Source organism: Perca flavescens, chromosome 23, assembly GCF_004354835.1.
Source record: "Perca flavescens isolate YP-PL-M2 chromosome 23, PFLA_1.0, whole genome shotgun sequence".
NCBI lineage: Eukaryota > Metazoa > Chordata > Actinopteri > Perciformes > Percidae > Perca > Perca flavescens.
Window position 1 is genome coordinate 15,541,823 of NC_041353.1, and position 21,914 is coordinate 15,563,736.

Below are 21,914 nucleotides of genomic sequence, written 5' to 3' on the forward strand. Positions count from 1 at the left end.
GAGAGAAAGAGGGAAACCAAACACTGAATAATGGTGAGGCTTGATTTTACTGTTTCACCCTCCAGAAAAGACTTTTCATAATGGGCTGTTAATGCAACCTCTCTCTCTCTCTCTCTCTCTCTCTCTTTCTCTCTCTCTCTCTCTCTCTCTCTCTCTCAAAGCCTCCCAAGCTATTTTTATGCAGACTAATATTTGGTTTGTGCATTTTCCTGAATGCTCCGACTCAGCAATACAGTGGAATGTAATATTCAAAGTACCTTCAGTATATGAGGTAATACACCAAGCGTTCTTTTTTAACTGCAGTTTCATATTTGCTCACTTGTGTTGGACTTATAATATATAATAAATAATAAAATGAATAATAAATCCTCATATAGCTTCGGGGCTTGTCATATATTTTTCTTTTATTTCTTTGCTTTTCTTTTCTTCCAGACGCCCCCATCCCTCTCTTTCTGTCACACTCTGGCAAAATCCCTGTTCTCTTTTAAGTGTTCCCCTAATCTAGTCCAAGAGAAGGGATCTTGCAGTTGACACAAAAAAATGTTTCCTACTTTTTCCTCCATCCTCCTCCTCCTCACCCTTCCCTCTACCTCTTGCTATTAGGCTGAGAGCTCACGATGACTAAAACACATGCTTAATCACACAATATCACAACAGCTGTTTCAGGAAGGTTTTACGTGATAGAAGGTTGCCGTGGCGACGACTCAACATGTCCCTTGCTCTCTCCCTCTCTCTGTGGTGATTGCCGTGCCTTTTATAATGCGAATGACTCAGTACAGTTCCGTGTGTCACCGCAAATGGCTCTGACAGCACATCTGAGCATTTTATGATGTGCTGGTGACTCAGAGGAAAGGAGGTTGCACACCGGTATCATGTAGGACTTTAAATTATGCATACAGTACCTGCATGAATGCATACAACCGGGAACAGACAATTAAACAACAATTAAAGTGTTTTTTTGATTCAATCCAAAAAACATGTGGGGAAGCATGAGGAATTTCTTGCATTTATTTACAACCCAGCTGCCTGTCTGCAGATGATAGCTACATACTGTATCAGACAGCACACATCTAGTAATTTGGCTTCTTTAAAATGTTAGTCCTCTTATGAAATAATAACACTCAATAGCCCGTTGCCAAGCCTAATTACCTTATTAAGCATTCTCTCTGAATCTTCATGATGTAAGGCCTAAATAGAGCAGTAAGCATTTTGGTCTTGATGTTTATAATGACTTTCCACAAAAATTGGAAAATGATGCACTATACGCATGTGTTGGAATGTTTAGACTCAGCAAAGGGGACTAAACTCCCTTGATATAAGTCAACTAACATTAATCTTGTTTTTAAAAGTAACTGCTTGATGACATGTGAGCCGCAAGGTTCAAGCAAAGCACACGTCTGGAATTAAGAGCGCCTTAAAAGCTCATTTTCTGTAGCACTTTTAGATTAGAGAAATGCTGATGGGAGAGCTGATGGAACATATTAATCCTATGTAGCTTTTGAGTCAATAGCTATTATTTACATTGTATTTCAAATGCTTCAGTATAGCCTGTAATTTCTAGATATTACGTTCCTGTCATTGTGTTGTACCTGAGTGTGCAAGTGAGGTGCATATTTTATTTGGCTGTCAGACTCTGGAGTCAGTAGGGCTGACATTTAATACATACGGTTAAATCCTCAAAATACTATAGGCATATTGATTACTCTGTTCTCCCACACAGGTGTTTTTACTTAAATGGCTTCTCAGGGCTGTGTGTGCATGTACAGACTGGGTTTGATTGACATCTCCATGACTACATGACAACACATCTCATTTAATTGATAGATCATATCAAAAGAAGATACAATTGTCAACAAATATAGACATTATTGGCATTTGTTCACAGCAATGCAACAAGATAATTCTATATGTAGCTGTACATCAGTGGTAGTGTCTCATGTTGTATAACTGAGTTCATCACTGATTTGATGGAACTTGATGTTCCATGGCTACAGCAGAGAGGACTATTTCTGTACCACAGCAGATTACACAGGTGCTGTCCATGAAATGATTTCGGTCTAGGTGTGTGTGTGTGTGTGTGTGTGTGTGTGTGTGTGTGTGTGTGTGTGTGTGTGTGTATGTGTGTGCGTGCGTGCGTGTGTGTGTTTTGTACTGTACTGTACAGTGGTAACAATCAGTTTATGTAACTTCCAAGCTATAACTTATTATATGCTGGATATAAGGACACACTTGTACAAGGATTGCTGTACCAGTGGTTTATTTTAAATTCATATGGATGTGGATAGGAGAACATCAAGTGACAGCAGAATTTGTATGTACAGAATGTATTTAAAAAAAATACCTCAGTCAGGCCATTTTCACAGCAGACATTTTGACCTGTCAGATCAGGGCAAGCAATCACGTGATCACGTTAACGGTTGCTCACTTGCATTTAGGTGTGTGAGTAACCTCTGCCAGGAGTGTAGTCGTTATAAACTACTGTTGCACCTGTGTCTGGGCAGGTTATTTTGTCACCTACATTTCATCATCATTTTAGTATAGAAGGTTCCTGTCAGTTGAATGTTACCAAGATGCATCTAGCTTTAGTGAATTAATGACTACTAATTACCTAACACAGGCCTGCTCACACTCATTTACTAATTCTCATATCTAGAACAGGCTTATACTGTGTGCACACACCTACACCAAATGTCCTTAATAATAATCTATTGCATTTTAGAAGTAATTTTCAGGCCAATAGGGCATCTCTCTCTCTTTATGTCTGTGCTCTAATGATGCATGAAAGTGCTTAACTCACTCACCTTGACACTGTGTAAGCGCATGTATACGTGTGCTATATTAAAGATGGAGAGAGTGAGCCAATGATTTGAAGCGCGAGATGCGAGTGTCTGCGAGTGACACAATAAAAGAGTGTGTGATAGAGAGAGACAGAGAGATGATGATAAGTACTGCACGTATCTTCCGTGAAGTTGCACTCCGAGAAGTGAATCGTCAGCTAGTGCACAGAAGGTGTCCTAACCCTAACGCCGCCACTAGTCGTGGATGAAACATTTACAGCAGCATTTTCATACCATTTGCACTCACATTCAAAAAACAACAATTTGTGTAGCCTATGTCTCTAACAATAAACATATGTTTACATTTGTTTGCAGATAATGTGTTCTAATTGTTTGGTTTCTGCCAGACAAAAACACTAACCATATTCATCAACAGTCCTGAATATGACTCCAACCCTCTTCACACCAAGACAAATCCTGTGTGAGTGTCGACACTTATTACTTACTCTTATGAATATATGAGTCACTCATTGCTCAGTTATCCCACCTCAGATGATCGGGCAAACAGCATTTCCTGGGAAGATTTGTGTAACAGTGGCGTGGGGAGAACTGCGGGGGTAACCGCAAGCGCTCAAGGGTGTTAAACTATATGGCCTTATGTGACTAGATTTTTCTTTCAGTAATACATGACAGAATACTATATTTGTACATACAGATGCCTGACTCTGCTTACCTAGTTACAGTCACTCTGAGCATCAACTGTATTCAAACAAGAGTCTACAGCCAAGCTAGCATCTCTGTGAGGTTGTACTTAGCAACGCTTTGAGGTAAATGCTAACGTCAGCATGCTCACATGCTCACAGTAACAATGCTAACATACTGATGTGTAGCAGGTGTGATGTTTACTATGTTCACTATTTTTGTTTGGCCTTTTAGCATGCTAACACAAGGGCTGAAACAGTGAATTAATTGAGTAGTCAATTGACGGAAACAACTATTTTGATAATCAATTGATTGTTTAAGTCATTTTTAAGCAAATATGCCTATTGTAGCTTCTCAGCTGTGATGATTTCTGCTTGTCTTTGTCTTATGTTATAGTGACCAGACTAAATGAGCAATCTGAAGACATCCCCTTCAGCTTTAGGACCTTGTGATAGACATGCACTTTTTCTGAGATTTTAACAGTTACCGAATTATCAATAATTAAAATAATTTGGTTTTAGCAGCTACAATTAGCACTAAACACAGAATATAACAATTTTTCATAAACAAAGTATTGAACCTGATGATGACGCTACATGATAAGTTAAGGAATCACCAGTCATTAGAATTCATCCTCTCCGGACCTTAAATATCTATAGCACATTTCAATCAAGTATTGTCAATCTCACAGTGTTGCTAGCCGAAACGTCACTATGCTTCATCTTCTGGAAACTGAAACATCTGAAAATCTGCACATTTCATGGCAATTCATCCAATAGTTGTTGAGATATTTCAATGTGGATCCAAGTGGTGGTACGACCAACCAACATTGTCATCCTCAGAACTGCTAGTATAACTAAAACTAAAAAATTAAATCAAGACAGGTCAAGCAGAATCACTCCTAGGCCAAACGTACAGTGCTTTTTTTTTTATCTTACATTACAGTATATAACATTTCAGCACTGTGATGATTCCTCTCTATTTCCCAGCCCTTAGCCCCCTTTCCTCCTCTCTTTCTGTTATATAGGTTGGAGTCAGTAGGTTTTTGGCTGGCAGACTGGCCAACAGATGCTGATTTGTTAAACCTGAGAAAGCACAGTGAGACTCCAATTCTCTGGCATACCTTCCTCTGCAAGCCCACTTTGTGCTGGTGTGGGTGTACTGCAGAACAGAGTAGAGGGAAATCAAGTGGCCAAATCTTTGTCTCATATCCATCTGCCGAGAGGAGGCGAGCGCAACTGGACTGCGTTCACACTTGACAAACTGCTGAGTAATCCAGGCAAATTACAACACAAGCACATTAAAGCTCGCCAATAGAGGTAGAAGTCAAATCCCTCATTTGTGAAGCTGTGTGTGCTTAATAAACAACGCCATTATCATCAGCACCGCTGATCACAGACTGAAAATCCATTTGGAGGAGGTGCACAGGCGACTTTCAGTATTTCTCACAATGGCACAAACAGATTAATTATTTATTTTATATCATAACTTTTCCCCTTTCAACACAATTAATGAATCAGACTTTTTATTGTTGCATTACAGTGGGACTGAACAGGTTGGGTTATTAAATAGTCATTGCGGCTTCACTCTGCGATTTCAGGAAAAGGACCACATTAGATTGGTAACGTGTGATTGCCCTTAACTGGTCATTATATTCAAAGTTCATGTTCATAGAGAAGCAGAATGTCTCTGTACTTTTCAGGTGTCAGCTAATATCAAGCTGAGAGCGTCAATAGAGAGCAACTAGCAAACCTTCACTTTCTTATGAAACCTCTTATTAAAGAAACCTTTTCACATATGAAATCCTGTTTCATCCAAATAATTTCCTCATCTACTACTGTCACATGAAGACATCTCTGTGTGTCTCATCTTCAATGCTGGCATCGTGTCAGGGGATAAAGCAGCGTAATAGCTGTTTGAATTGATCCCTGCAAAATGACACAACGTCTTGGCAGATGAGACATTGTCCTTCTCCCGCGTAGATCGTGTGCCTTTTGAGCAGGAAGTGACTGTGAGTGGTGAATTTTACTTCCTTTAAGCAATAATCAGCAGAGGGGGATTTATTTTTACATCCTCTCTGTGCAATATAGATGTGCCTCCTGTCTTCCCAGGAAGAAAAAAAAAGTCCCAGACCCTTACGAACATTATTCTTAAATTTTTTCTGCATTACCCTTTGTCTTCTTGTTCTTATTCTCTCCTTGTCTCTGTCATAATTGCTTTGACACTACCATCCGATAAAGCTTTATCTTTGAATCTGTTTCAAAAGGAAGAACATTTGCTTCCCCTTCAGAAGAAGAAAAAGTCAACAAGTCTTGTGGCCTTATCTGCTTATATTTATTCCTTCTGTCTCTTCCTCATCAACCTCTTTACCCATTACTTTCCCTCGAACTCAAGTGACAGGCCTTTATTTCCGAGATTCATTTCAGCCCTGATGGATATACTAAGCACCGGTCGACTTTTGATTTAGGCTTCTGATGCTGTCTGCCTCTCCTAACATCCACTTTGGGTGCAGCGCTTCATCACATTGATTTCTCTGAAGATGAAACTGTGATTGAACAGACCTCTCCTGGCGGCCGTGTGTCTTGCACTGTAACAGCACATAAAGGACGACGCTGATGCACCACATCACCGGACTGGCAAAGGACGTGAGGCCAAACATCCGCTGCACCTTATAATGTATGACCTACATTCAAAGATGACTCTTTTTTGTAAAATGACTTCTATCTCAACTCCTCTGAACCAAACTATGCACCGTCGAGATGAAGGATGCAGAAACTAGTGTGTAATTAGGTGGCTACAGTACATCTCAGACATTTGCTCAGTGATGCTTACAAAGTCTGATAGATAAAAATCCCAAGTGACCCAAAGAGTAGAAATAGATTTATTTTTTTCATTTTGTCCTCCCCTCTTTGAAGGCTTTTCAAATCACAGCTCATGTTTTCGCACAGGACTCTTTGTACTTGGATGATTCTACAGCAAGCGATTTGCTTTGGATGCCAACATTCAGTGCCAAATGCAGGAAGCGGTGGGTCCTCTATGTAATGAACCAACTAAGGGTGTCGAGGTTGGGGTGGTGCATGTGTTCAACCTTCGCTAACCTCAACCTTAAAAGTATTTTCCGTACCCAAACAGTAGCGAACAGCTTCTGAATACTGATTTGACATTAGAATACAAATGTAAATTAATATTTATAATTCAGGCTGGCAATAGTGTGTGTGTGTGTGTGTGTGTGTGTGTGTGTGTGTGTGTGTGTGTGTGTGTTTGAATTTGCTAGTGTTGCACAGTCAGACACATGCAGGTGATGTGGAGGTGTGTCTGACATCAGAATGAAGGTAGCCTCTGCATAATTCAGATGAAATTGTCTCCTTTAGTCTCCTGTATCCCTCTCCTCTCTCTCTCTTACTCTCACTCATATCCTCATGTAAACCTCCTCATTTTAAATGTAACTCTCTCTCTCTTCCTCTCCCTCTCTGTATGTGTGTTTGTGTATTTATGAAGACCTTTCAGCGCTTTAACCTTCTCGAGATCTGCACCATTCATGAGCTCTGATCAGGCTGTGTGCCCTTCTCCTTAGTGATAGCTCAGTATACCGGGCCTGCACACACACCACAGTTTTGGGAAATTATTTGAACACTGGATTCTTCAATTATGCATGGATGCAACGTTAGGGCCCTAATTAAATAAATGTGGTGACTTCTTCTTCGTATAACTTATCTTGTTCTTTACCGGTAATACATGGATGTTGGAAGGAATTAACAGAACTCTAATGACTTCTTGGTTATCATCAACTAAAAGCTTCTGTAAGTAGCTGCCTTCTCTTTATGAGTGTGATGTTATCCACCTGCTCTATATCTCAGTGGACATACATTTACACACATACTGTAGACCTCTTCTTTTGTGCAATAAAGTTGCAACTCCTGGTGTGTGTTCACAGGTGTATCAATAGATTCATTGTAATCTTGGGACCAAAGGAACTACATTTCCACATTACCAACAGGCACGGTACTGTAATACTCCTGCATAGATGTAATAGGGATTGGATTAGGATCAATTAATCAGCTCTACTCTTGTTCTCTTTAAAAACATACAGGCATACAAACTTCTGTAGCTGCACCACAAAATCCAATCCCAAGAGGAAACTGACATTGTTGTCCAGGAAGTACAAGAGTTGCACCATCTCATTTGTATTATTGCCATTTGTTGCATTCCCTGTCAATTTATGTGTTAAACACATTCATTTCTAAACAGGAACAGGAAGCAAAGAAGTGTGAATTTTACATTATGAAATTGCTGCCCTTCTTGTACAACATCACCGCTCTTGATCTGCCTTGATTTTACACAAGCTTTTACTGGACAAAAAAAAGAAAAAAACACAATACTCTTTTAGCATTAGCAATATTCCATGAGAATCCTCGATCCAAAATGGATTCAGTTTCATTTTTCTGGTAAATTAAAATTTAAAGATTGTTGCTCAGGACAAATATATTGTATATCATTGTGCATTTCAGTGTTTACATCTTATTCTCAGCCATTAACATTGTAGGAAAAGAGGGCTGTGAGCGTAAGCAGTCAAGGGGGCTAAAGCACTGTGTTCCCAGTTATGTCAACATCTGATCAAAGCAGCACGCTCACACACACACACACACACACACACATACACACACACACACACACACACACACACACACACACACACACACACACACACACACACACACACAAACACACACACACACACACACACACACACACACACACACTTAGAAAATCACAAGCATAAAAAATGCCAACACATGCATGCATTGGGTTGCTTTCGTATAGCCTCAGGGTATTGAGTAAGCCTGCTTCTTGATATTCCCCTGATCGTTACATTTATCACATTGCATCAGTAGAAAATCCTAAATAAACCTTTTAACAGGCTTCTCCTCAGTAATGCAGTAAATAGGCTTCTGATCCAAGAGGCCAATGGCTTTATTTCAATCTACAAAGCCCATGATACAGACTTTTGTGGTGCGAGTTGCAGGATTGGAACCAGCAAAAGGTTTTTCAATGGTAGGAATATACAGTCACAAACAGGAATTTTACTATTGTGAACATTTAACAAATAATTTCAGAGCCAATTTGATTTATCCAGATGCTACTCCTGAAACAGTGAGTTTTTTATAATAATAATAATAATAATAATAATAACAATGTAATGTGTTTTAAAGTTTCATCCACTCAAAACAGGGATAATATCAACAATATATTTCAGGCAATTCATTTTTACCAAAAAAAAAACATCAGTAGTGTAGTCAAACTGAAGCTCCTCATGTAACCCAACAGCCAGCATTTATGACTTATTTTGTAGATTTCTGAAATGTTGATTCATGAATATTGTATTTCCTTAGTAAAATCATGAGGTTTCTTTAATCAAAAATATCATAATCAAAGCCTAACAGTGTATAGAAAGAAAATTATTGATGACAATTTTGTGTTTTTTTTTGCAATCTGTCCAGAGCTTGATGGTAGAAACTTCAGTGAAGATAATTACCTCTTCTGGAGAGTCCAAGCGATAGGCTTACTTTAAGTTCCCTTCTGTCATTTATCACCGTGTGACTTTTCATCAGCTGAAGAACAGGATTTTTTTTCCCACTAAACAGCAAATACAGTGATGAACTTTTCACAATCTATCAAACATGTAAAAAATAATGCCTTTGCTATTAGAAGTTTGCGCTTGCAAAATGACAAGGTGAAAGAAATATAATTATGTTTATGTTTAAATATATTATGACTGTGCCTGCCAATTTAATACCAATATAATTTTATTTTTCATATAAATCTGTATAGGTTTTTTTAACAAATGCAAATAAAAAATGCAAAGCAATTAAAGTGTAATTTTCAAGTACAGTAGCAGAATGTTAGCTGCAGTTTATCATCACATATTCCATGAACATCATACCAATCTATGTGACTTTAAACCTAAGCAGATACAGTATTGTGAAATATATCAATAAACTAATCTGATTATTGTTCATACAGCATAGGCTACTTTCTTCACGTGAAATCAACAAAGCAGGATGTTATAAAACTGGAGGAAGCCTCATCAAAAGAAATAAGACTTTAATTTTTCCGGCACCGCATTAATGTTGGACCGAGGTAACGCTTTTTGTGTTTGTACTGCTTGAAGTCAAGTGAAGTTTTCGGTGATTCGTGTTTAAAATTACGTCGATAGTCCCAGCCTGAAAAGCGAATGCTTGAGTGTTTTGACACTTGCGAGACGCCGTACTTTGGAATCCGGAAGCATAGCTGCTGTCATCCAAACAAACAACATGTAAGCAACATTTTGACGATAAACACATTATCTACTGTTCATTTAGAAAGTTCTCACTTGGACGTTTGTGCATGGGCTTCTACTTGTTCTTTTGACAGTTAAAGACACAGCATTAACACGTGAACCGGCAAGTTAGCTAGCTAACCGTTAACGAAAAGTCAGCAGGAAGGCCATGCAAGTTAGCAAAGTTCCCGATTTGCCACATCGTCACACACTGACAGCAGGGCCGCGGTTTCATTTGGTTGATACGTTGTTTAGCAATTTTATAAGTTTATCTCGACTGTTTTGCTGCGTATTTTGTTTTAACCATTATTATTATAATTATCATTACGTCTAGTATATAATACTATAACCTTAGCCCATTTGTATCCTCCTATTAAGCCATTTTATAAGGTCAGAAATTTGTAAATAACGTAAAAACCGGTTATAAAACAAGAATGAAGCTCACAACAGTATTAACTAAAATTCGTCTGGAGCTAAGTTAGGGCTGGGCAATATATCTATATTAGCTATATCGATATTGTGATATGAGACTAGATATCGTCTTAGGTTTTCGACATTGTAATATGGTGATATGACATAGTGTTGTCTTTTCCTGGTTTTACAGGCTGCATTACAGTAAAGGGATGTACTTTTCTTAACTTACCAGACTGTTCTAGCTGTTCTATTATTTGCCTTTTCCCCACTTAGACATTATGTCCACATTACTGATGATTATTTATCTAAAATCTAAGTGTGAAGATATTTTGTTAGAGCACCAATTGTCAACCCTAGAATATCGCCGCAATATCGATATTGAGGTATTTGGTCAAGAATATCATGATATTTGATTTTCTCCCTATTGCCCAGCCCTAAGCTAAGTAGCTAAGAAGTGTAACATATATAGTTTGGTTTGGATGATTAATGGACACACTGTTACTTGAGTAACTCTACCTTTTGAATTGTTCACAGGGGCTGATTTTGGAGAATGTCATCTAGAGGCGAAGTCCTCCATTTGCAAAAGTGTGCAAGTCTAGAGAAGGTGACTGGAAGAAATTGACTGTATTTTGTTAATTAAGCTTTTTTACAAATCAGCCATGGCTCGGGAAGAAGAGGAGCTGACAGTCGATGGACCCAAGGAGGTGGACATGTTTACATCAGTGCGTTGCCTGGGTTACCTGTCCAGCGTCAACCTCCTGGTGGCGGTATGCGTTGGCATGTACGTACGCTGGGAGGTGACAAGTGAACCGATGATTCTGGTCATCTTCATCCTGGGCCTCTTTGTCATGGGGATAGCCAGCATCCTCCATTACTACTTTGCTATGGAGAAGGCCAGTCTCAGCTTGTTCCATTTGTGGTTTGGCTTTTTGCTCGGCCTTCAGTGCTTCCTCAACAGCACCACCTTGAATTTAAATGTCAAGGAACTGGTCGCCAACTATCTCCTGTTAGCCAGCGTAATCATGAAAGCAGTATGGGCTTTAACTGAGCGAATATGCAGCTCCATCCGTTACAAACCCACCTTGATAACAGCAACTGAGCTACTGGAACTTCTGGGATTTAGCATTGCCAGCACTACCATGCTTCTTCACAATTCAGTGGCCATAATAGGCTTGATGGTGGCCCTGGGGGCTCTCATTGTGGACCTAAGGATGAAATCCCTCCTGGCCTTGCCTAACCTTGTCAGTTTTGCCTTGGTTACTTCTCTTGTGTTTTTCCAGGCCTTAGGCATTCCAGCCAACCCTTATGCTTTAGGCTGCTACATGGGCAGGCTGCTGTGCGAACCTGTGCTAGATGTTTACTTCAGTGTGCTGGGGCCCAGCGAGCGCTGGATACCAGTGCTCTCCCTGGGGAGGGTGTGGAGGATGCTGTCCCTGCTGCCCCTGAGTCTGACTGAGCTGGCCTTTTTTGTCCTGGCTGCCTTAAAGGTACACTCAAGCAAAAAATTGACATTTCCATTATGTAAGTCTTTAGGGGCTTCTGTGTGACTTTTGAAACAGTATTTGTGAATGTCGATACAGTGTTTTGTATTTCTTTCTATTTTGAATTGTAAGGCTGTGTTTAATGACATTTTTCCCTTGCCTTACTTAGCTTGGCCACTTGGAGCTCTGGTATCTGGTGATCCCGGGCTTCTGCCTGTTTGGCCTTTTCTGGTTCATCTGCCACATAATTCTGCTGATGACAATATGGGGCTTCCACACCAAGTTGAGTGAATGTCAGAAGGCCTGGCGGGCCCAGCGATCCAGTAGCCGGAGTCTCGACAAAGTTATGGCTTCCAGGGGCATCCGACACTTCTGCCTTATTTCAGAACGGCTAGTGTTCTTTAGTATGCTGTCAACGGTCATACTGGGGGCTGTGTCCTGGCAGGTAGGAGACACTAAAGAGGTTACTGCTACTTAAACTCATCAGAATTTAGAAACTATTATAGCCAAGTTTGCAAAGCATCTAAAGATGAAAAGGCATTCACTGTCCTATTGTTTTTTTTTTTTATGCAAGCATCATCATAGTCATATAAGAATTACATAGAAAACGTCTTATGATGGCAAGAGTCCTGCTCTAACTCTACCTCACTTTGCAGCACTTGAGTTTGATGACAAGGCCTCTATAAACATATCATACACCCATGTTATAAACTCTGTAGAGGGATGCTAGTGGCGGTGTGTAGTTAGTAGTTGCTCCCCAAGCGGAGGCACTTCTGCTCTCATGCAGAACCAATTTAATTAGCACTTTAATATCCCTATCTACTTGCATAAAGGGCAGCAATAACTTATTTAGCCTTATTAGACGTTTACCTTTGTAAGAGTCTCATGGGCCTGAGTCCTAATTTAAGATCTGCACATTGTTGATGTCAGTTGCAAATTTGCCTGAGAAAGTGGGAGCTGTCTGCACTCGCATATGAGACAGTTAGTGTGTGGTTTCTGATGTTGTGTATCTTTTTATTTGCCCGTGCTGTTGAAATACAGTATTATATATGGTCAACCACCTAAATCTACTTAACTTACACACACCCCAAATAACGGCAACGTCAATACAATTTAACGAAGTCTCAGCAATAAATACAGCCTTTGGAACTAACCATAGTCCGAGAGGTGTTGATTCAACTCCATGCAAATGTTTAAGGACATACAATAGTTGGTTGTGTTCCATTGGATCCACCCATTTCCATTTAATTTATATAGCCTAGAAGTTGTTGTTATTGCTAATATTGTATGTATTATATCTTTAAAAAATCTGTGTACAAAGAAGTACATTTGAGTGCATCAGTGTAGAGCAACTGAAGAGCGGAATAGTGCCTTTGTGCAATTGCATAGAAACAACCTTTCTAACCGGGAGTCAGCTTGTGAATGCAACACTGTTAAGTGCGGAGCTGCTCATAAATATCCCCCGACTCTCATTGCTTGGGGTTGACTACTGCAAATCAATTCTCTCTCTGTGTGTGTGTGTGTGTGTGTGTGTGTGTGTGTGTGTGTGTGTGTGTGTGTGTGTGTGTGTGTGTGTGTGTGTGTGTGTGTGTGTGTGTGTGTGTGTGTGTGTGTGTGTGTGTGTGTGTGTGTGTGTGTGTGTGTGTGTGTGTGTGTGTGTGTGTGTGTGTGTGTAAAGATCTAGAGAAAAGACACTTTAAGTAGATGACAGAATTATAATAGTTTTATTCTACTGACCCAAGGCAACCCACAAAGTGCAGGCTCATTCTCTGCAGTAGATATTCTGTTTTGAACGGATCCGTGTGATGTATGTTTAGGCTGCTGCTTTGTGTCTCCATTTAGTTAGATCCTGTCATGTTTTGTCCTGCGACAATAACACTGTGTTAGTTCTGTATTGTATAACTGTCTTGCTAAGTGTCACCACCAATTAGCTGGGTCTGATTGCTTCAAAACAAGCTGTAAGTGATGAATGAAAGTGACTCTGGTTCTTTTGCTTTTTGCAGCCTTCCAACGGCCTTTTTCTCAGCGCTCTGCTGGTGGTGCTGCCTTTGGAGTCTCTGACCCACGGCTTGTTCCACGAGCTGGGCAGCTGCCTTGGGGGAACTTGTGTTGGCTACGCCCTGGTAATACCTACTGCTTACTGCAGGTACTGAACGGAGACACAGCAATATAGAGATGCATACAGACGTACACAGACAAACTTGCACAGACTTTAACTGAAAGTAGCAGTAGCAGTGAACACCACAATTTCTCATGCTCAAGGTTACAACTTTAAATTGCTTGTTTTGTCTAACAGTCAAAATGCCATCCACTATCTCTCTACTTTATATTGAAGGCAAAAAGCCCCCCAAAAGCTTGACAACCACAAAAATAAACCGAGAAATAGAAAATAAAATCCTTTCATTTGAAAAGTAAAAAGGTTTGACATTTTTGCTTGATAACAATCAATTATCAAAATTGTTGTAATTTAATTTTCTGTCAATTAGGGCTGCAACGAACAATTATTTTTAATGTTAAGTGATCTTCTGATTAAAAAATGATTTGTCTCTCTTGTCTGTAAAATGTCAGAAAATAGTGGAAAATGCCTGTCACTATTCCATAAAGCCCAAGGTTCTGTCCTGTCTGGCCAAAAGTCCAAAACCCAAATATATACAGTTTACTATTACATAACACAAAGGAAAGACAAATGCCCACAAATAATCAAGAACATTTTGTGTTTTTGCTGCAAAAAAATACTTCAAAGATTAATCGATTTATCAAAATAACTGTCAATCAACTAATGAATCTGTCTATTCATATTTTCAGCACTACTGTCTATTGACTAAATTAGTAACATTTTCAGATCTGTTGAATGATTTATATTTTTTTTTTAGGTCTCTGTCACAAGTATAACAACTCAACACAATCATAACACAAATAGACTACATAGCAGCAAAACACACCTCACTTATCTATCTTATCTCCTTTACTAACATAAACACACACTGGACCGCCCTTGCCCCAAGTCGAAGCCTTTCATGGCATCACAGGCACTGCTAAATATGATCACTCATTCCAACTCCCACCTCAGTTAACACAAAACCAACTGGATAAATAGGCCAATAACTATGCATAAACATGCCGCTAATGTTTGGGCCCTTAAGGGATTATTCCAGTGCTCTCTCCGCAGCATACTAAGTTGTTCAGCTGGAGCAGTTAGCCATTAGCTGCTGCTGCTGCTTCTGCTGCCTCTCCCAGTGCCCTCTTAGTTGGCCAAGCGTTTTTTGAAATAGACTAGGTAGTTTTGATGATGCCGACACGTCTCCTCCTCCTAAACAGCGAGAGCTATAGCCATGAGTTATACATTTGTTTCTCCATCTTCGAGAGCCCCTCGCAGGTCTTTAAATCTGGCCCCTGAAGATTTTGGGCAGGTTTTTATGTTTATGACCACTCTGTATATTGAACGTTTTAGCTGAATGTTAGATTTTCCATTCAGAGGGGAGGCCAGCCTTAGTGTGTAACCCCAGGTGATTTTGGATGCAAGCCCATGTCCTATTGGAGCTGTAGACGCTCTGTATGTGAGGCTGTATGTGCAGGGTCCATAGGGAGGACTGAGAGCCTGATGAGAATGCAGCAGTGTATAATGGGCTGTTTGATGGCTGCAGATCATGTTTTCACAATGACGAGAGCCCCACAGGGAGATTGGAGAGATAGGGGTGAAGGAGAGGCACGTAGGGTAAAACTGTGAGGGTGACGGAGAGAAAACACAAGGAGAGGGCTGAGATTGTAAACAGTAAGGAGCGGTGGTGGTAAAAAAAAACAACTAAAAGGAGCAAAGGAAGGTGAGGAATTGTGAAGGAGGGGTGGATTTCTGAGAGAGATGTGGAGAAAAGGACAGGATTTTTATTTTTTTTTTTTTTTAAGGATGAAAGAGAGAGTGTAACAGGGGAAGATGTGTTTTGAATTCTCAAACTACAAGCCTTCACTCCCCTGGGCGAGATCTGAAAAGATTAGATGGGTTTAGGTGAACGGTGAGCTTGGCAAGCCATGCAAAAGTTGCAGCATATCATTTTCTGACCAAGTTTAGTGTATCTTTATATCAGGCGTTAACGTTATGCCAAAAATGTTGTCTTTACTTCAAAATATGAAGAAGATTGTTTGTTTATCTGACTCTCCAAACGCACACAGAAGAACATAAAATGGAAAGCTAGCTTAACACAAGGAGTGTCTGCATTGAGACCTTTCCTCCTCAACGTGAGGTTCAAGGTGATAATGGGTGCACAGCATAATGTGATGGCAGTGTCTTGCAGATGTCTATAAGAGTGAAGTATGGCTTTGCCATCTGATTGGCCATGAATAACATCAAGTCCAGAGATAGAAAGGAAATGTATGGGTGCACCGAGTAGCTGCTAGCCTTGACTTTGTGGGTGCCCCCTCTAGTTATCATCCACTTGTTATTATCAGTCACACACACTTTTATAAAATCACTTTGCCCTCAACAACCTCAGTTCCCATTCTCATTTTCTTGACACCCTGCTTTAATTTTCTGACGTTCCTTTCATTCTTGACTTCCTTTACATCCCTGAGGCTAATGTCATTTCCTTAAACAGTGATCCACCACTCCCACTCTTTCCATCTCCTTTTCCCGATCTCTTCTCATCGTCTGCCCTCTGTCTCCTCTCTCCCCGGTGATGCAGACTGCTACTCCTCCTCTCTCCTCTCCCCGGTGTGTCAAACTATCAACTTCTCACTCGTTCATCTCTTGTTTGCTTGCGCCCTGTCTCTCCGCTTCTGACAAGCCACCTAACTTGAATCTCCCTCGGAGTAGATTTAAAAGAATGTTGTTTTTTTTTCTCACATGCTCTCATCTCTCTCTTCCATCCAGTGCTGATGGCCAGCCCACGCTCCTACCACCTGAGCAGGTACAACAGCTGAACCTGCGCTCAACAGGTATGCTGAACAACGTGCAGCGCCTCTTCTCCCACCACATGATCCAGACGTTTGGTTGTGACTACTCCACCAGTGGTGTCACGCTGGAGGCCGTGCAGTCAAAGCTACGCAACTTTCTGGAGCTTCGTACAGCAGACGGGCCCCGTCATGACACATATCTGATTTTCTACAGTGGGCACACACACAAAGGCACTGGGGCTTGGGCTCTGGCCGGTAAGATCCCCTCAAAGTTTTTTTTTTTTCTTTCCCTTTCTGGAAAATGATCAGTCTTCACAGTTAATGTGAATGTGAATGTATTAGGGATGCAATCTTGAAACATAGACTGGTAATCTTCATGCTTATTTCAGCTATTTTTTCTATTTTACTGCAATACCACCATGTGCTTATCATTCTAGGCAAGGCAATTTTATTTACATAGCATTTTCATTCCAGATAAACTCAATGTGCCTAACATTAAAGTGCATACAGCAATATGTAACATGAGATTACAATAGTCTTATTTTTTATATATATATATATATATATATATATATATATATATATATATATATATATATATATATATATATATATATATATATATATATATATAAACATAAACCTATTAAGTGAGGTGCAACATACAAAATGTTAAGATCGAGAGTGTGTGAAAAGAAGTAGAGAAGTATAAAGTTAGCCTAAAGTTACAAATAAAACGGTTGTAAAGTTGAAATCGTGTAAAATAAAATAATGGATAAATGGCTGAAATGTCTACCTGCTGTCACCCCAAGTGCTAGTAGTAAAATGCAAATTTGAACAAACCTGACCTAAACATTGACAGTTCAATTGAATGAAGAAATATTGTAACATGACCACTTTTGCATAACGAACAATGTTAATAACATCCAGTTTAAAATGAATCTAAATGAACACATTTTGGATGTGACGGGTGGTGTCCATGAAGGGGGAGTTGAGTTCATCGGACAGAGCTGTGGAGTTACATCAGACAAAAAAGGTTGGGAACCCGTGGATTATTACACGATAACAGCTGTCTAAAAGCCACTGCTTTATTAATATTCATCATGATTTATTATTGAACATTGAATGTTCCGAGTATCTTGATTCACTAAAGGAGATAAGCACAGTGACTTTAACTTTCATGTAGAACAAAAATCATTTTATTTTAGCTTTTGCTGTTGCATTCTTTCACAGCAGATGTATCTAAGAAAGCTTTCCTGCAGGATGACGAGAGCCATTCCGTTGCCTCAAGTGAAAACTGTATTTGTAAACTTCAGAAAGATTAAAATTTGCCACTGTCAATCATCACAATGAACAGCGAGTTGTATATCAGTTTAATCTCTTCAAAGTTGGCTTGTAGCTATCACAAATTAACAGTTTGTAATCAACTAAAGACTTGACTCAGAGTTCCATACAACCAACATTTAACACAAAAGATGTATTTACTGCAGAGCTGCTGCCGGGTGGCATTATGTAGATCTTGTATTCTCCCTGCAAACTGAATTTGCATTACAGTCTGATTTCCATTCTTTGGTTTCCCCTCCTCTCTGTCAATCAGATTCCGATTTGCACAGATCAGACAAGTAAGCCAAAAGATTGAAAATTGCTGTGAAGGACTCGGCACAGAAGTTTTTTTTCCAGTGGAGAAGATTTTGTGAAAGTTTCAGACGGTCTGCTGTGACACGAGCATTCCCTCCGCAGAAATGAGAATCACAGAAGGTTAACACCGTGTCAGCTCCAGCGCCTCTGTTCAGCGATGACTTGACACATTATCTCTGCGTGCTGCTGCGAACAAGAGGAAGAAAAATCCCCATTGAAAAGATAATCACTTCCTGTGTCCCCATCCTTAAGGGACGTGTTCGGTGGATAATTGCGTGCTTTTTGAAAAAGGGGGCTTGTTTAGGCAGAAATCCAGACTGTAAATTATACAGTCATCCATGAAAGAAGTTTGTCTTTACTCTGTTTATTACAGCGGATACATGCCATTTAGTAATGTGACAGCGGTGTCTCTGAATTGGCTTGTTGTAGATTTTTAGGCATGTGGAAGGAGCCCATTTTCATCTCCAAATATAAATCAGTCCTTGGTGGAGTTGCTCTGTGGCCAAGAGTATGAGTCATTTTTCTCCTCCGTTCTTATTTACTTACCTTGCACTTTTCTTTGCAGTAAATGATCATTTTGAGGTAAAGGAAATAATTTTGGTACATCTGTTGGCGAGGTACCACGGCTCTGACCTTTGTACTTTGGATCTGCCATCTGGAAAACAGCATCTTTGTGCAATGTGTGTGGTTGGGATGACAGCAGTTAGACAGACAGTCCCGCAAGTGAAAGTTGACAGGTTTGATCCCTGCAAAGCCACTGTGTCCATCAACAGCCTGTGTCCTGTTGAAATGTCCTTGAACACGACAGTAACCCTATAACCACCACCGTTAATCTCTATAAGCAAGTTTGGTGCAGAGTTTGAGTTTTATTTAAAAACATAAAAATGCAAATATGTAGTTCAAAAAGACCTTTTAATATACAGTACAAAACATAGGGATACAGCATGGACTTGAACAATGATTTATCATTATCTCCCTTCCTTTTCCCCTCTCTTTTTGTCCCGCAACACTACCTCACTGAACTTGCCTTTCTCTATTCCTCTTTCTATCACTCCCTTCTCCCATCTCACTATCTAACCTCCTCTCCTGCAGGAGGTGAGAGCCTCCACATGGCACAGTTGCTGGAGTTGTGGAAGGAGAAGAACGCCGGCCACTTCTCCCGTCTCATCCTCGTCTTGGATACTGAAAACTCCCTCCCGTGGGTGAAGGAGATACGCAGGGTGGACGGCATCTATGTAGCCGTGCAGGGTGCTGAGCTGTCCGCCACCCGGGTGGACCCAGAGGCTGGAGACACCCCCATCCTCGGGGACTTCACTTCCGAATGGGTGGAGTTCAACTGCAACCCAGACAGCGACACCCAGTGGTCAGAAAAGGGAAGGACTGTGACGGCTGCGTACGGCGTGTCCAAGCGCTGGAGTGACTACACGCTTCACCTGCCCACTGGAAGTGATGTGGCCAAGCATTGGAAGACACACTTTCCAAAGGCTACATATCCCATGGTGCACCTTTCCAACTGGTGCTGTGGCCTCAACCTGTTCTGGTTATGTAGTGTGTTTCTGCGCTGCTTCAGGAGATGTAAACTAGCTTGGTTCCCACCAGCTGTATTGGACACTGGCCAAGGCATTAAACTGGTGCACTCTTAGATAATAAGGGAAGTTGAAATGTACATTTTGACTCTGGAAGTTTGTTTTTCTGCGTAGGTACGTACGTTTATAGAAAGGAAAAATAATGCTCTACACAAACATGCACACATGTTCAACTCCTCCCATATGTATTTCTGCATGTTTAAATGCTATGATGCAGAGCAGTTGTGCTGGTAATTTCATAGCAAAACACCAGCTCAATAATATATTATATTGTATAACCCAAAAAGAGGGAGTGAAAAAAAAAATAACTTCTTTTAATGGTAAAATATTCCACAATAACAGTGGATGAATCCATATGAAGTACACACCTATCGTTTCTTCAAATATGATGAGGTAAAAGACCAAATTGTGTGTTTTTGTTTTGGGACTGTGTGATATTGTGTTTTTGAATACTATTTTCCCATTATCATAATTATTTTTTTGGAAAGCTTTTCTGGTTTCATGTAATTTTTTTTTTCAATATGATAGTGCCTTAAAGTGCCTTAAGGATGGATGTGGTATCATCTTTAATGGAGATGCCTAATTTCTTTTTGTTTTTTTTGGTTTGTTTGTGTATATCTACATATATATATATATATATATGTATGTATGTATGTATGTATGTATGTATGTATGTATATATATATATATATATATATATATATATATATATATATATATATATATATATATATATATATATATATATATATATATATATATATATATATATATATATATATATATATATATATATATATATATATATATATATATATATATATATATATATATATATATATATATATATATATATATATATATATATATATATATATATATATATATATATATATATATATATATATATATATATATATATATATATATATATATATATATATATATATATATATATATATATATATATATATATATATATATATATATATATATATATATATATATATATATATATATATATATATATATATATATATATATATATATATATATATATATATATATATATATATATATATATATATATATATATATATATATATATATATATATATATATATATATATATATATATATATATATATATATATATATATATATATATATATATATATATATATATATATATATATATATATATATATATATATATATATATATATATATATATATATATATATATATATATGTATATATATATATATATATATATATATATATATATATATATATATATATATATATATATATATATATATATATATATATATATATATATATATATATATATATATATATATATATATATATATATATATATATATATATCTCCTAGCCTCTTACTTACATCTGGGGATTCAGCTTACACTTTCACCGTGTGAGCAGGGATGGGCTCAGTGTCTTCCTAAACTCTTTCAACAGGATAGACAAAAACATTGACTGTTGTGGGGCTGAACTCTGTGACCCTCTGCTTACGGAACTGTCTAACCACGAGGGCAACCTGCCACTCTTGCTGTGGGATCTTTTCCTTGTCACTTTCAAACATTTCAGATATGCATTTATTCCTGAATTGAACCAAGACAGATGCATCTGCTGTGAGGCAGTGTGTAATCTCTAGACACAGGCCCTTTATTGTGCAAATTAATTCAAGTCGAAGAAGTCATTCCAGTGCTCTGTACAAACAAAGTTGTCCTTGCCATGCTGTGAAAAAGTGATGTGTCATGCAAAACGACAAATCAAGAAGCAGCCAATGCTTTTTATTGGTGCACTGACCTTAAGAAGTCATATTGACCATCCTTTATTTCCTACTTTATTAGCTGTGTTGGATCCCTCTCCCACACAACCCTAATCTCTGGAGTGGATTGCTGCCTTAAAGTGTGTGTCACTGTGACTTTTCCAAGAGGTCAAGTTAGGGCTGGGTCGTATGACGATATATATATTGTCAAAATTATTAAAATTCTATTGTATATATTTTTCAATATAGTTTCTATCCTTGATGTCGAAAAAACCAGATGTTCATTTTGCAATTAAGTTCTTAATAAAATGGGGA

The 21,914-nt window shown here is 38.7% G+C and overlaps 1 protein-coding gene across 1 annotated transcript; it reads left to right on the forward strand.

Annotated features, from left to right (window-relative positions):
• Positions 1 to 9,714: 9,714 nt before the first annotated feature.
• Positions 9,715 to 20,417, forward strand: tmem168a (transmembrane protein 168a). The gene is made up of 6 exons (XM_028570436.1): positions 9,715 to 9,792; positions 10,744 to 11,696; positions 11,860 to 12,135; positions 13,694 to 13,836; positions 16,555 to 16,832; positions 19,308 to 20,417. The coding sequence occupies exons 2-6, from the start codon at positions 10,869 to 10,871 to the stop codon at positions 19,856 to 19,858; spliced, it is 2,076 nt and encodes a 691-aa protein (XP_028426237.1). The 5' UTR covers positions 9,715 to 9,792; positions 10,744 to 10,868; the 3' UTR covers positions 19,859 to 20,417.
• The last annotated feature ends 1,497 nt before the right edge of the window (positions 20,418 to 21,914 follow it).

Excerpts from the sequence above, each read along its gene's own strand:
- tmem168a (XM_028570436.1), top strand. The coding sequence starts at position 10,869 with ATGGCTCGGGAAGAAGAGGAGCTGACAGTCGATGGACCCAAGGAGGTG. Across the intron at positions 13,837-16,554 it reads ATACCTACTGCTTACTGCAG|TGCTGATGGCCAGCCCACGC; the intron begins GTACTGAACGGA and ends TCTTCCATCCAG. Across the intron at positions 16,833-19,307 it reads TGGGGCTTGGGCTCTGGCCG|GAGGTGAGAGCCTCCACATG; the intron begins GTAAGATCCCCT and ends CCTCTCCTGCAG.